General features: G+C 51.1%; 1 protein-coding gene across 11 annotated transcripts in view; it reads left to right on the forward strand.

Annotated features, from left to right (window-relative positions):
• Mcf2l (MCF.2 cell line derived transforming sequence like) overlaps positions 1-16,071 on the forward strand; it is a 173,613-nt gene that overhangs the window by 86,941 nt on the left and 70,601 nt on the right. The window contains exon 1 of one of the 11 annotated variants that reach the window (XM_008848411.3): positions 1,986-2,159. The exons of the other annotated variants lie outside the window; for them this stretch is intronic. Coding sequence (XP_008846633.1) covers positions 2,087-2,159 — 73 coding nt within the window. The 5' untranslated portion in view covers positions 1,986-2,086. Of the gene's footprint in view, positions 1-1,985; positions 2,160-16,071 lie in introns of those variants that run through there. 11 annotated transcript variants of the gene reach the window in all.

The following is a 16,071-nucleotide window of genomic DNA, read 5'->3' on the forward strand; positions in this document are numbered from 1 at the left end:
GAAAGGCCACACGTGGCTATTGCTCAGAGGAGCAGGCTGAGGGACAAGTGTGAGATTCAAGATTTACCATCTTTACTTCTCACCAGCTGGTGGTTGTAGCCACCAGGACAGAGATGATGGCTGCCATTCATGGAGACAGTCTGGCAAAGCCCTGAGAATGTTTGTGTATCTCACTGTCTCCCCAGGCTTAGCATGGGAAACTGAGGCTTCAGACTGTGGCAAACAGTGAGTCCAAGGTCACAGAGACCTGCAATTGGCTCTGGAACCTGTGAGACCCCCACTAAATAACTTCAGTTGTCAACTTGACACATCTGGGTAGAGAGAACCTCAGTTGAAGGATTGTCGTCATTGGATTGGCCTGTGGCCATGTCTTGGGACATTTTCTTTGTTGTTGAGTGATATGGGAGGGCCCAGCCTACTGTGAGTGGTGCCACCCCTCACAAGGCAGGTAGTCCTGAGCTGTATAAGAAAGAAGGCTGAGGACAGGCCAGAGGAGCAAGCCAGTAAGCAGAATTTTTCCATGGTCTGTGCTCCAAGTTCCAGCCCTGAGTCCCTGCCTTGACTTCCCTTGATGATGGACTGTGAACTATAAGCCAAATAAATACTTTCCTTCCCAAGTTGGTTTTGGTTAGTGTTTTTATCACAGCAACAATAGTAACTAGAACAGGCCCCTTTTCTCTACCACCTCATTCCTCTGGGGAATGGGAGAACCCAAGTGTTCTCAACAAGAGAAGTCTAGCCTGTTCTAGCCTGTGTCTAGAGACCAATGTTCCCAGATGGCCACACTGAAGTCCAACCACTTGCTGGGGTCGTAGGGACAAGACAGACTTCGTAGGGACAAGACAGAGCAGCATCTGATCATACAGCCTGTGCACATCAGCACAGGGCAGGATCAGAGCACACGAGTAAGGGCAGGTGGAGATAGAGAGATACTGGAGCAGCTGCCCCCCAAGGGGATGTAGGGGACATCTGGAAGTCAGGGGTCAGCCTCAGCCACACAGAAACATAGGGCCCCCCTAGCTTTTCCAGTTCTGATTTACTTCAACACTAGAAATGAGGCTTCTAGGAGTCAAGCTTGGGTATCCCTGGCCCCTTACATCCTACTACTAGATCCTGCCCCCCCACCCCCACCCAGGAGAGTAGTCTGGTGTCACCTGGGAGCTTGTTAGAGCCTTGGTTGCTCTCACTTCAACTAGAGTCAAAACCTGTAGTCTGGGGCCTCCTAGATCCTGCTGTGGTAGTCAGAATCCTGTCTCAGCCAAGGTATAGTAATGCATGCCTGAATCCCAGCTCTTGGGAGGTGGAGGCAGGAGGATCAGGAGGTCAAGGTTAATTTGATACACAGTGAGCTTGAGGCTAGCCTAGGTGGGCTGCATGAGACCCTATCTCAAAAAATAAAAAAACAAAAGCAAAAGAAAGAAGCAGTTACTCCATCCCAAATGGACAGGTTTTATGTGTCTTATTCAGGTGTCCCCATTTATCCTCCTTGGGGCCATCCTGCCTTCTGAGAGCTGTGAGACCCCTGCACATGAAGCTCTAAGAGCTTACTGTGGACAGTGGACAAGAAGAGCAGGACCAACTGCCCAACTGGCTCCAGGCTTACTGTTCCACCTGAGTGGGTGTGTCAATAGGACAGAGGGCCAGGCCCTCAGGAGGTCAGGTTTTCCCTAGGGCTGTTCTTGAGGATGGGACCTGACAGAGCAGGAGCCCCTGTGGTTTAGGTCCCTGTGGACAGAACCTGGCTGAGGCAGGGCCCCTGCAGGGAGGGTCCAGACAAACAACAAGGCGCCTGGCTGTGCAGCCAGTAGGACTCAGCGGCTGCCAGGCTTTCAACAGTTAATCGTCTCTAGCAGGATAAGTGAGCTGACTCTGGCTTCTTAATCAGGGACATTGAATCCGAGGCTCCGCAAAGAGCAGCAGCCACAGCTGGCGGCGCTCAGCGGCCAGCACTGTGCAGCAAGGCCAGGGAGGCGTAGAGTCCCTACCGGCAGCCCAAGATGGAGCTCCGCTGGCTTCCTTTGTGCAGCCCAGGCGGGCTTGCCGGGAAACAGGGCTCAGACTCCTGACCGGTGGTGAGGGTGACAGCATGACTTTGAGCCTCATCTCCGTGCTGTCCCAGGACGTCACAGCCCTGTGGCTCCTGCTGAAGACAAGTGCAGGTGTGTCTGGCTCTACACGGTCCCTGTTTCTCTGGGAATGAGGCGTCTGCTGTGGGAGCCTTGTAGGGTGTGGGGGTGGGGTAACAATGCCAGTAAAGACCAGAAGCCAGGTGGGGTTGCTTTCGTGTTAGGGACCCCCTGTTGACAGAGGCCTCTGGCTCACAGAGCAGGGTACTGGCGGTGGCAGCGGCGGGGGTGGGTGGGGGTGCTGGATAATAGAGAAAACCAGTCCACTCCTGCAGGGTGGGGGTGGGGGTGGGCGCCTCACCTTGGTGGTCTGGGCAGTGCTTCCCACACTCTGTACCAGGGTCCCTCATGGGCAGCAGTGTTTATATCTGCTCCGGGATGAAGGGTGGAGACACACCTTCTTGGAAGGCTCAAAGCAAATGCTCTCCTTTGTTAGGGCTTCTCATAGACATGCTGGCTGGCAAGGGAAGGAGACCCCCAGAGCCAGTGAAACAGCTAGAGCTTTCTCCTTCCAGGAATACCTGGCCGGTATCATGCCCACAAATGCCCCCTGGGTACCAGAGCTCAGGGGCTGTAGAACATAGGAGAAGATGACTATGGGCATTGGATAGTGAGCTGGCCCCATCCTGGGGGCTTCTGTGGTCTTATTTCAGAGAACTTCCCTGTGTGAGAAGGCAGATGCTGTAAGATGGTACCAGTTGCCTGGTGCTGGGTTTGGACTAAAAGAACAAGGGACCAGGGAAGGGAGCACAGCCATCCTCAGAAGAAAAGAAGAACGAGGGGCTAGGCAGAGGGGAAGTAGCCTGGGGTTTCTCCATCATTAGAAAGGAAGGATACTGGTTTGAAGTAATTTGTCATAATTACATTTCCTGGGGAGATTTCTGCCAAGCATTGATGAATGACCTATAAAGTATTATTTGTAAATTTTAATGAATCAGCTCTCGGCAACAACAAACACAGACTATATCTGATTTTTCAGAAAGACACTGGGGCCAATGAGCAGCTGGTAGAGAATTTCCTAGCATGTTGGATGCAGAGGGCTGGGGATGATCAGGGCCACAGCGAAAATCTCAGCCGTTCACCATCAATCGAAAACACGGCTCTGGTGTGTTTAGGGAACATCCATCTCACATCTGAGGTCAGGCCTAGGGGTATTCTCCAGGGATCTGCAGAGAGCACCTTCTGTGACCATCATGAGTCATGAGGATATCAGAACTCACACAACTTTTCGGTGAGGTCTGTTGTGTGACACACACTTTGTAATGAGGACTTGGGGTAGGCCCCTTCATTGTGGTTGCATGAAATCTATGTTAGATGTTTCCTAATGAGGTAAAGGTCTGAATTCTTAACAACTGCCCCTGAAATTCTTGGTGTACTTATAATATGTGCTGTATTTTTGAGATAGATCACCACTCAGATTACAGTCCTAAGGGAATGTGGTAAGATAAGGGTTGGGGCTTTTGCTCTGGTTTTTAAGAAAACATTTGTCAGATTTGTGATGTAAGAGCCAGTATAGTACATGTGGCTAACATGGCAGTAGACCCCTGTAACTGTCCATAGTCTGTCTAAATGAGTACTTCCCTGTGGGTACCCAGAAGCCATGTGATAGGATGCCTAGAGCTGACAGGCACCTGTACACTCGATGGGGAAAGGTGGGCCTAAAGCAACGTCTCTGAGTCAGGATGGGAGATGTTGAAGGCTTCATCACAATTGGCCTCCCAGGCTGGTAGAGAATGGCCTGTCTTGGCAGGGACCAGCATGCTCAACCAGGCTAGTTTGTGCTCCATGACGTTAATGGATGTGCATGACCTACAAGTCCCACCCCCACCTATCCCTCTCTGTCATTCTTCCTGTCTATCTCTTGGGGTATCACTCTGTCTCTATGTGTCTTTCTGTGTCTCTCTCTGACACATTTTGGTGGCTCTGGCTGACTGGACTGATTTCTCTCATCGTCTCTGTGTCCCGCCGGCCGTCTCCTATGTGTGGCCATGGCTTACTACAGGACCAGTTCCAAGGTCAGCCTCTTCTACAGTGTTGTTTTTGTCTGAGGAGTGTCTCTGGTGAAGGTTGACATAGTTCCTTGCTTGTTTTTAGATTTGTAGGACATAGGAGGGAGAAAGGTGCTTACCTGCAGTTTAGGGGAGGAACATGAGATCTGTCAGATCCCAGGAGGCTCTCAATGTGGGGCCCTGGGGAGCCTGGGAACAAAACATTGCTTTCTACCTGGGGAACAGGAGGCCTGGTGACTGTTGGGTTTTTTTGCAGTGAGTCCTCTGAACTTTAACTGAGTGATTATTTTAGAACCAGTAAAAAGAGAAGAAAATAAAGCACGTGTTCACCTGCCAGTCCCTCAGCCACAGCCTTGGACTGGACTGGGCTGGGCTGGGCTGGGCTGGCCCAACCTGCATCAGTACTGTAGACCCACCGTGCAGGTAACAGGACATAGTCAGCCCCCGAAGGTGCCATGTGTGCTCCTGGCCAGGCCCTGCTGTACTGTGGCTCTACACTACCGCCCTTCACCTGCTGTACACCATAAACGCAGGGGCCAGTCTGCCTGCTCCACAGAGACTGTTCAAAGAACAAAGCTGCCTCTGTCCTGCTGTCCGAGTTCAGAGGCTAGCATGGCCAGGCAGCCATGACTTCCATACTGGAGTATTTGGTGACACAGTATCTGGAAGCCCATCACCCTTTGACTGCAAAGGACACCCTGAAGTCCTTGGATGGGTAAGGGCAGGATACAGGGGCTGGAACATCCTTCTACGAACAAGTAGTTGTGCCTTCCTAGTGTGGGAGCCATCTTGAAGGTACCTCTTATGCCTCTGCTGTGAGCCTGGTTCTGGAACATCAAAAGCAGTAATGGGAACCTTTGAGGAAGGTTACACTCTGTGATGTCCACCAACTCTGTGTCTCATACCACCTTATACCACCAGTGACTCATCACTGGTCTTCCTGGGTTCTCTGATTACATAAAAGGCCAGAGTTCCCTGAGAATCATCAAGCATCCTGCTTCCAATCCTGTCACCACCTGGACCAGCCAGGGTACCTGTCTAGGCTCTGCATCCTGGAGGGAAAATTCAAGGAGAGACTGGTAGAGTGCAGGTATCACTGCCCTCAGGTGACCTTGACCTTGACCAGGGGTGTCACTCAGGTGATCCCTCACCTCAGCCTCCTGTCCATTCCACCAGCTCTGTGGCCCACATCCTACTTCCAGGGAGCTCCTGAGACCTTGGCTATAGCCACATGCCCAATCAGCCCCATCAGACCAAGGGTGGGATGTTACCACTTACCTGGCAACTTCCTCATGAAGCCTGTGCTGTCAACAGCACCAGCCGAATTCTGTAGGCTGTGCTCATGAGATGGGAACCTCCATCCTGCAAGGTGGGAATTCTTGTCACCCATTTTATACCCGAGGAAGCCCAGAAGGGGATACTGCCCAGCATCACAGCTCAGAAGGGTATGGTGGGCAAGGCTGGTGCCCACAGTACATCCCTCTCTTCCGTAGACTGTCTCAGCATCTCCTGCATAAGGTCAGGGGCTGCTGGGTCAACACAGAATGGTGACAATGATGCCAAGGCACCAAGGCCAAATACTCATGCAGTCAGCAGGCACCGCTGTGACTCTGTGTGCAGCTGTCCTTTCTGGGCCCTCACAGAAAAGTTTGTGGAGCAAAAGGAAGGCTTGCAGGCTGCTGGTAGAAAATGACATCAGCATGTCCCTCACAGAAAACACTAAAAAAGGAACTACTGTTTGCTGCAGCCGCACCACTCCTGGGGTTACACCTGTCCTTCCCTGTTCATTGGCATAATTAACTTCCATGTCATCAATGGGCGATGGGTCAAAAAAGTGTGGTTCATAGGAGGATACTACTCAGCCGTAAGAAGAAGTCCTGTCATTTCATCAGCCTGGATGAGCCTGGGAAGCATTGTGAAAAGTGCAGTACGCAGGGCAGAAAGCTGACTGCTATGTGCACTTATTCCTTCTGTCGGGAAGTAGAGTGCTGGGAGCAGTGCTGGGGAGCAGAGCGCTTGGGAACACAGTAGTGTGGAGTAGAGTGATGGGCAGTGATAGGGAACAGAGTGCTGGAAAGCAGAGTCCTAAGGGAGTGGAGTGCTGGGGGGAACACAGTGATGGGGAGCACAGTGCTGGGGAGTAGAGTACTGATTACTGTTGGAATGGGGGAGAGTTTGTCAAAGGATACAAAGTCCCAGTTAGGCAAAATGACCAGGCTCTGGAGCGCTACTCTGCAACATGATGACTACACTCCTTTGCATGCTGGTCATTTCCTGAGTGAGTCTAAACTCTTCAAACCACAGACACACATGTAGTAACTGAGGTGGTAGAGGTGTTCATTGGCTTGATTGTGGCAGTCATTTAATGGTATGAGCATACAGCATGTTGCATACCTCAGCCACACACAGTGTCCATGTACCTCAAAGAAGCAGGGACTGAAGCCAAAGGTCAGCAGGAGGCACTAGCTGAAGGCTGCCCTCCCTCAGGCCCTCTCAGTGGGTAGAACCGAGTCCATGGGCTGCTGGGTAAGAGGCTGCTTATTCCTGACGAGGCCATTATCGCCCAGGCTCCTGGGTATTCCAAACCCACCTCTGTCCCTTTGCTGGAAAGGCTCACCTGTCAGCCTCAGAAAGTCACCAGTGGACAAGGCAGGATGTTCTTGCTTGTACACCAGCAGCTCCCTCACCAACTTAAGCTGTTCTGCCTACTGTGTTTCAGGCCAGAGCCCTGGAGCTGGGCTGCCATCATGACTTGGCACTGCCCCCGCAGTCTTGAGCCACTCATGGCCTGTGCAGGCTTGCCTCTGAAATGGGGACGGGGCCCTATGCCTTACCATCCACAGTATCTGGATAAGGGGTCACATGACACAGAGAAGTAGGAGTGGGTGTCCCTCTGTCCTCATCCTCTAGCAATCCCAGGTCAAGTAATATACAGATCAGAGGTTCTTAGTTGTCATTTCGCCTATCACTCCCCTGATAGAGTGGTGCTCATCAGAGCCCAACAGGCTCCCTGGCCTCCAGCTGTCCTAAGATGTGGCAGCTGAGGTATCTCTCCAGCAGGGTGGGGCTGGCCAGAATGAGCCCTCAGCTGCCATCAGGCCCACATGGGCTTTGAGATGTCAGGGAGGAAGGGAGAGCCGGGACAGAGAGATACTCACATGCCACAGACTGTGGTCTGGAACTCAGGGTGACCCTTAAATGCTGAAGACCCTTGAGTCTGTGCTACATGCAATGCTCTATTCAGGAAGATCCACCCAGCTCACTCTTATCCACTTGCCTGATTAGCTGTCCCTTGTTCAGTGAACACCCTGGGTAACCATACGTGCTTTCTAGAACCCAGGGCCTCAGGGTAGGCCCAGATCTATGGAGGGTGGAGGAGGCAGGTGAAACCCAGGAGAGCAAGGGCCCAGTTCCCCATCCCCCAACCTCCCACTATGGTCTGTGGCCAACAGAGCCAGGCAGGTGAGCATTCTAGTGAAGAGTGAAAAAAGGCTATCATGGGTGCTCTCCAAGGACCCATCCTGGACCCATGCCTTCTGTGGGTGTGCATCCACCCTGCCCTCTCCATCATCACAGACAGTGGTTCTCAGTCACTGAGTCAGGCCTCTGAATGCTCTTAAAACTTAATGAGAATCACAAGAGCTTGGTGTTACAATATTTATAGTAAATACTTGTCAGAGATTTTAAACTATTAATATATAAAAAATAACAAACTTAAAAAAACAAACCCATGTGGTAACAAAGGTATTTCTCAGTGAAAGATAGCCATACTACCCAGAACTCGAGCACAGTGGAAGGAAGCCTTGGTTCGCTCTCACACTCATCTTCTTGACATCTGACCTGGGCCCTGGATGTGCTGGGCCCTGGAATATACAGTGTCCTACTGCATCTTAGCATGGACACAAGGAGATCAGGGAAACTTGGGGAAGGAAAGCCACCTCTCAGTGCTGTTATGAAAACAGTTCCAGATCCCTGAAGAGCACTTGGCTGAAGTGAAATGTTTTCTTAACAAACCAAAGACAAATGTCCGTGGTGATGGAGCCTTGAAAGATTGGACCTTCTCCCCAGAACGGTGCATTTGGCTTCGTCTCCCTCTAGTACTCTTCAATCTGCCTTCAGGCCACATGTGTTCAGATTTGGGGAGTGGCTGCAGGCACCTGACTGGACAGGTCCCTGTGATGGAAGCCTGGTCCTAAAGGCCAGGTGCATCTGGATGTTGGTCACAAAGCAGAGGCCTTTATGGGCCTGGAGCTGTCAGAGGCCGTGGGAGGCTCAGGCCAGCCAAGTCTGTGGCTCATTTTCCTCTTTGTGAGAACCTTGAGCACTCCCTGCCTTTAGGCTTTGAGGACAGCCTCAGTCATCATTTCCATGTCTCTTTCTCACCAGGTCCCACTGATGAGAAGCCTCTGAGGTCATCAGGTTGAGGTGGAGCTAGTCTTGTAAGAGTCAACGTGATGTCTTCCAGAGCATAGGGGTGGCCTCCATTTATTAGAAGGGCATACACCAAGTCCAGGACCCCTGTGGGCCCCCACAAATGGTGCTGCTCCATTGAGCTCCACCTAGTGAATGGATACCACTCAGCCTTTGTAACACCACCCACCAAGCCTGTTGGGGGTGGTATGAGGTGATCATGTGCCATGGGGAGGCACAGTTAAAATTCAACTGATTCTGCAGAGTTCTCATTCTGTATAGAAGCCTGTGGAAGGATTCAGGAAAAGGCCACCATTCTGCTCCTCCGTGAGCCTTCACAGCCTGAGCATCAGAAGAGCACAAGTTTCACTTAACATCTTCCCAAAGGTCAGAGGACAAGTGCCAGGAACCAAGTGTGAGTTTGGGACGACTGGGAGGACCAGCTATGCTGACCAACCTTCCAGTTCCTACTCTGGCTGTTCCTTGTGACTGTTGAAGGTTAGCTTGGTGTATACCTCCCCAGTTCCTACTCTGGCTGTTCCTTGTGACTGTTGAAGGTTAGCTTGGTGTATACCTCCCCAGTTCCTACTCTGGCCATTCCTTGTAACTGTTGAAGGTTAGCTCAGTGTATACCTCCCCAGTTCCTACTCTGGCTGTTCCTTGTGACTGTTGAAGGTTAGCTCAGTGTATACCTCCCCAGTTCCTACTCTGGCTGTTCCTTGTGACTGTTGAAGGATAGCTCAGTGTATACCTCCCCAACTTCAGTGGGGTGCTGGTCTCCCTATCAGGTCAGATTCAGTGACTCTTTCTGATTCTCTCCAGAGACAAATGCCTCCTGAAGGAAACTCCCAGCATTCTGCATCTCCACCCCAGCTGGCTGTGCAGCTCTCACCTTGCATCCTCGTAGGGACGGTATACCTGTCTTTGCACTCTTCCATTCTCTGAATCAGGATCATTGGGTGTGAATTGAGTGCCAATGGTTTCTCTCCTCAGATCTACTTACAAAGGGCCTGCTGACTGATAAATACCTTGATATCCCATGAGACACCATTTTCAAAATCAGACCTCAGCACATTGTTCTACCTTTGGCGGAAGCAGAGGGTGATATGTGACGTGAAGCCAGGATTGTCACAGGTTGGATCCCAGTGGCCACTCCTGGAGTCAACACTTAGTTGACGGCTGGCCCTCCTGAGCTACAATATCTGGTTCTGCAGCACTTGGGCACATAAGGGTAAAGTTCACTTAGATAAAAATTACCAAAACTGCCAGGTGTGGTGGCACACACCTTTAATCCTAGCACCTGGGAGGCAGAGGCAGGCAGATCTCTGTGAGTTCAAGGCCAGCCTGGTCCACATAGTGAGTTCCAGGACAGTTGGGGCTACAGGGAGACCCTGTCTCAAAAAGACCCCCCCAAAATTTATCAAAACCATAAATTCAGCCTCTCAGTATACATACTTCAAGAGCTCAGGAGCCACTGAGCCATGGACAGTGTAGAGGATATGGCCACAAGGGTGAGCCCTGGTGGCAGTCCTGCTCCAGAGATGGATGTTGGCTGCAAGGATGGATAGAGGCCAGCTGTGGGGGCACTTGTGTTGAGAGGCAGGGCCTGGGAGTCAGGGTTGGATATGGATCTGGGAAGTTGTACATGAGCTTGGGGGCCAGGACAAGAACTCCAGGAACCTTACACTCTGAGCTGTGAGTGCCACCAAAAGTAGGGTTGGATCCATTGAGTATCTACTCTGATCAGCAGGTGGAATAGAGAGTGGCTGAGGGTAACCTGTGAAAAGGGCTTTTGGGGACAGAGCGGCACATGGGGGGGCTTCTCCTATCCTCACCCAGACATAGCAGAAGGAGGCAGAGGCAATGTGACAGCTGTCTCAGCCGTCAGTGGGTGGTCACCAAATGCAGAGTCTGAGGCTTGATGACAACTTGGAAGAGCAGCAGTCAGTGTGGGCTCAGGAGCACAAGGGTAGCAGCATCCAATTCCAGGACCTGATCCCGCCCTCCCTGACTCTCATCAGGCTTATTCTGGGAGTTCCCAATCCAGGGCCTATCTATGAATGGATGGCTGTGAGAGGACCGGCAGAGCCTGAAAGGAGCTAAGCCACCCCTTGCGAGACAGAGGGAGCAGAGACAGCAGGCCTTGTCCATCACCTGCCTCTTACCCCTGAAAGAGACCAGAGGAACAGGTGGTACCTCTCCTCAGTTGGAGAGCAGAGTGGGACTGGACAACAGTGCCCCAGACATGGACCAGAGCAGAGGCAAGTGTTCATCTAGGGTGTGGTAAATATCCACCATTTACCAGACTATATGTTCATTCACCAAATGTGTAGGTTACCCCTGTAGGGAGAGACAATGATCAGCTCAGTTTTATAGAGGCTACCTTGGAGAGGGCAAGCAACCTGCCAGGGTCACACAACTTGTGCTACTAAGACAGAATCCCCACCCAGGCCACGTGGCACCTCTTGGTCAGGTCACCAGTTGACTTTGCAGACAGAGTCTCAGGAAACCAGAGTCCCAAAATGAGAGTCAGCCTGGAATCCAGCCTCATGGTAAAGTGACTCCTGAAGATGCCAGGTGTGAAAGAGCCCTGCACAGTGCTTTTTCATAAGTCCAAGGACAATATGGAGTCCACTTGGACTGAAAGACCTCTGCTGTGGACTTGCCTGTCTGCTGTCCTGGCTTTCTACATCTCAGTGTTCACGACCTGAGGTGGAGCCCCATGCCCCACATCCTATTCTCCATTCCTCCTTACAGCTGCAGACCAGAGCTGGGGACCACTGTCCTGGTCACCAAACATTCTCCTTTCTGCCTGTGGCAAAGAGCTAATCGAAGATAAAAACTTAGCTAGTAGACATGTGAGTCCTTTGCAAACTACAAAGCTGTTTCTTCATCCACCAACTCAGAGACGAGGGATCTGAAAACTGAGTAGGTTTTGACTTGAGTTTGTTCCTGAAACGACCCAATGGTAGCTTAGTGGGTATGCCAGTATTTCTTATAAGACCTATCTCCTTCCTGCTAGAGAGGCCTGGCCTAAGCAGCATCCCCCACCCACCACTACCTTGTGCTACTCTGGGTGGCTCCCTGACCCCAGGGAGCTAAGTTTAGGATGGGAATTCTGGGTGTCCAAGGACTTCTCAGGCTGCTTCAGGGTGGGGGTGGATGGATTTGTTCATGGCTACATGGGGGCTACTATGTGATAACTAATGTGCAGTGGTTCTGCGTTTCTGACATCTTTCTCTCCTCAGCATGGCAGAGGGTTCTATGAGATGGGCAGAGGTGACAGTCTATGAGTTTGACCCCACAGAGGCCCTAATAGGACCTGGATACTGGAGAGGTGGTGGCAGAGGTTACTCTCATGTAGTGGAGGCAGGCCACTAGCCACATCTACCATCTCTATCCAGCTATGGAAGCCTCTGTGAGAATGAGATAGATGTCTCCCGTGGAAGCCAAGAAGGGAGCACAGAAAACTTCCTGGGTGCAGTGTTCCTTTAAGGAGTGGTTTCTAACTCAGAAACCACCACTTATTGTGACACACTCCAGGGTGTTGATGCCTGGGTAGGTGTTTACCTGTGCAACGCTTGAGAAGGTGAGATTTTAACCCCTGACCTCCCGTCATAGTGGGGTGAGCAACACAGAAAATGCTAAGCTAGTAGAGTTCTATCGTGTACTGACCAGCTTCCTGGTGGTCCTCACACCCTGAATTAGATACTGTGGGCTGGTATTGAAGATACCCAGGGAGAGCAGGACTGGGGATGACACCCTGGGTGTTGTACCTGGATGTACATCCTTCTTTGCACCAGTCTGTAAGTGTCTCACCCATGGTGGTTGTCAGATGCCCAGTGATGTGTAAAGTATCAGTGGCTCCCAGCCCTTGCTAGCCTGGCTCTAGGCTACTCCGTTTCTGCCAGCAGTGTGTGAAGAGGAGACCTCCTGGCCTGAAGGTGCTTTTTCATACCAACATTTCAGCACCATCTTTTCTATGGGCCTGTATTTTAAATTTTTTCAAGGACTTACTTTCTAAGATCAAAGGGGAAAGAACAGTTAGTGACTAAGTAAAATCAGTTGCCAACCTGATCAGTATAAATCTCAGATCCTAAGCGACTGAATCACGCAGAACAAATCTGTGCTCTGTCCCAGAGAGTGACTGCAGCGCTGGCGTGATACACTGTGGCTTTCTGCCCAGACCTACCATCCTACAAGATGCAGCTGGTTTGAAGCCTGCCACTTCAAGCATCACCTTTATAAATTTAATTATTATTCTGCCTGGTTACCCACCTACCTTGCTCATGCCTCCTTTCCATGAATGCACAGTCTGCAGTTGGAGATTCTGAGGGGCTTGATGGGGCTGGTTTCCCACTCAGATGACTGGTGATGTAATCCCATTTGACCCTTAACCCTGGACTTTGAAAAGATGCATTATATTTGATTAATAGTAGGCAAAAGCCCTTGAGGATGGGCTTTTTGTCAGCTATAAATAAAAGGAGATAATTAGCAAATAGCAGATTTGACTGTGTGGCTCTGACGTGCACTCTCCGCACTGTCTGTGCAGGAAGCCCTTTTTCTACTTTGTCCCTTTGAGAGAGGCCAGGGTTCTGGCCAGGGTCATGAGCAAGCAGCAAAGACCAGTCTCCTCAAATCCACACTTCCTCCTACTTCCCATGAGCTGGGTGTCCTCCTGTGCCAGGTTTCTGACCCACCCTGCTCTACAGCTTCTTGTCACTATGATTTTCTCTCACTTGGGTAGCAGAGCCAGGGGTCAGAATGCCCCCCACGTGGGCAGAGGTACACAAAATGCTGCACAGGTGTCTTGCTGCCTGGTTCTCCTGATGGAGCTGCTGAGTCCTTGAGTTGATTTGTAAGAGGAAGGACCATTGACTCAGCCATCTAATTTTGAAAAAAAAAAAAAGACCTAGTAACTAAAGAGTGACTCCTTGCTTCCATGGACTCAGGTACTCACATAGGCCAGGGCTGTTTTTTGTGAATAACTCAGCAGCTGAACACTCCGTAGTTCATATTGAGCTGGTCCTGGCAGCAGGGGCGTCAACTGAGGTAGCCACCCCTTCCTCCCCATCTGCAGAGTAGTGGTCACTTCATCCCTAGAAAGGCTGACTCCCTAACATATAAGGGTCCAGGGGGAGGTGGTGCCTTGAAGTCATGGAGGGTCCTGAGCTCAGGCTGTCTGCTGCCTCGTGCCCTGAGGCCCCTCTTAACTCTCCCCGTCTAACTCTGGTGGGGTCAGAGCTGGGGTCCCATGGTGGTAGGTTGTTTTCTGTACTGCCTTGTGCTCACACAGAGGAGCTCTGTGAGGACTGGCCTACCCTGGCCTTTGACCATGTGGGAAGGGGATGACCTGCTTCCTGCTGGGTCATCTTCGGGCCTCTGCCTCCTTCCGATCTGTCTCAGCAGTAAAATATTCTATACTTTAAAAAAACTCCTGTGTACAAGCTACACTGGGTGAGGAGACTAAGAAATTCCCCATCTCAAAGCGCAGGCTCTTGTTTCTTGAGTGGCAGAAACACCAGGAAGGCTGAAAGATTACAATGCAGGCAGGAAATGTCACCTAGCCCTCCATGCTCTAGAGCCTAGAGCAGTGTAGCTCAAAATGAGGCCATGTTGGCTGGGCATGTCTGTGACCACCTGAAGTGTCCTTAGGAACTAACCAGTGATCACTCAAGATATATAGTCTTTAGATTACTTATTTATTATCTTACGTACATTTGTGCATGGGTACACACGTATGTGCAGGCGCATTTTGCACATGTTTATGTGTGCCTGTGGAGGCTAGTGGATCTCTGATGTGGTTCCTTAGGTGCCATCTTTTTATGTTTTGTTTTGGCCTGGAATTTGTCAAGTAGGCTAGGCTGGCTGACCATTGATCCTCAGGGATCTGCCTGTCTCTGCCTCCTCAGTGCCTCCTCAAGTGCATGTCAATGTGCCTGCCATTTTTTTCATTATTTCTGGAGTGCAAAGTTTAGGCCCTTGCGCTTTCAAGGTATGCATTTAACCAACTGAGCCACCATCCCAGCCCAGATTATTTATTTGTTTGAGTTTGGGGGAGGATGAAGCCCAAACATGATGGTCCCTGCAGCTGTGGTTGGGGTGGGAACGTGATGCCTCACACAAAGTGATGTGCGTTCAGGCCTAAATCACCTCCACAGAAAATTTAAATATATCATTCTTGGTCGGTGACCCATTCCAGCACTGCACTGCTTACAAACAAGCCATTGCTGAGACGTTGTCTGAATGGTGTTGGACTCTGTGTGTTGAGCTTCTAGGTGAGACCAGCCTAGGGTCTGTAGCATGGTGAGTGGAAACTAGGGCTCTTCTTGCAGTGCTTACTGATACTCTAATACGCATGACACCAGGCCCCTGGTACCTCCTTGCACTAGTCAGGGGCTGGGGCCCTGTGTGTTCAGTGTTACGAGGTTCACCAGCAAATGTCTATAGGACCAAAAACAGGATTTAAGGCGAATGCTGTATAGTTAGTATCTGCTGCCACCATCTGACATTTTGGGTTACAGTGACTCCATGACCCACCTCCTCAGGCCTTTTGTGGCCTGGGTCTTCAGGGTAGAAGTTACCTTTTAAGCCACCTGGTGATCATCCCCACAAGTCACAGAGTCTTCCAGACACTGAATGTCCAGGACATCAACACTGATCAAAGCCTAGCTCCCTGCCCTGTAGCAGTGACTACCATCTCTGGTCCCATTAGGTTGGCTTCTCTGAGAATCCTGTTGGACCTTCCTGCCCTTGCCAGTGCTATCCTGGGGCAACTGGGGTGCAACTGTTCCTGCCCTACATTGATCTATGGCTTACAATGAAAGCAGGAGCAGAGGCACCTGCCTGGCAGCCAGGGCTCAGGCCTACTACTGGCCCCTGCCTCATAGGTATCAGGTGCATAGTGGGATTGGGGCAGGCACGGGACCCTGAACAACTGGGGGTTTGTAGTGGCTGTAGGCCCATGATGATGGCAGATGCCCCTGTTGGCCAGCAAGCCATCTGTAGACAACAGGTGAGAGCCCTGGGGTGCCTTCACATCTGCCAAAGCGGTGGGCAGAGGAGAAGCTTTGTTTACCTGTGAGTCAGGTCCCGCCCTTCTCCCTTGTGTGGGGGCGCTCTCTCTCTCTCTCTCTCTCTCTCTCTCTCTCTCTCTCTCTCCTTTCTCTCTCTCCCTCTCTCTCTCTCTCTCTCTCTCTCTCTCTCTCTCTCTCTCTCCTTTCTCTCCCTCCCCCCTTCCCTCATCTTTCCCTTCCGCTCTTCTTCCCTCCCTCCTCTCTCCTCTATCTCTCTCTGCCTGCTCTCTGGCTCTTAGACACGTTTTAAAAAATTGATGGTGAATCATTCAGCACACAGCATTTGTGCTCTGAGAAACAAAGACATGTATTGGAAACTGAAATGCTTTCTTCCAGCCACGTGACTACAGCTCCCTAGGTGTTTGTGGCTCTGCAGGCTCTGAGGGCTGGTCCCAGGGGCCCCGTGGGTGTGGGGCTGGTTTCCTCCCTGTGACAGTGTGTCTGCTCTTC

Source organism: Nannospalax galili, unplaced genomic scaffold, assembly GCF_000622305.1.
Source record: "Nannospalax galili isolate Female #2095 unplaced genomic scaffold, S.galili_v1.0 scaffold744, whole genome shotgun sequence".
Taxonomy (NCBI): Eukaryota; Metazoa; Chordata; class Mammalia; order Rodentia; family Spalacidae; genus Nannospalax; species Nannospalax galili.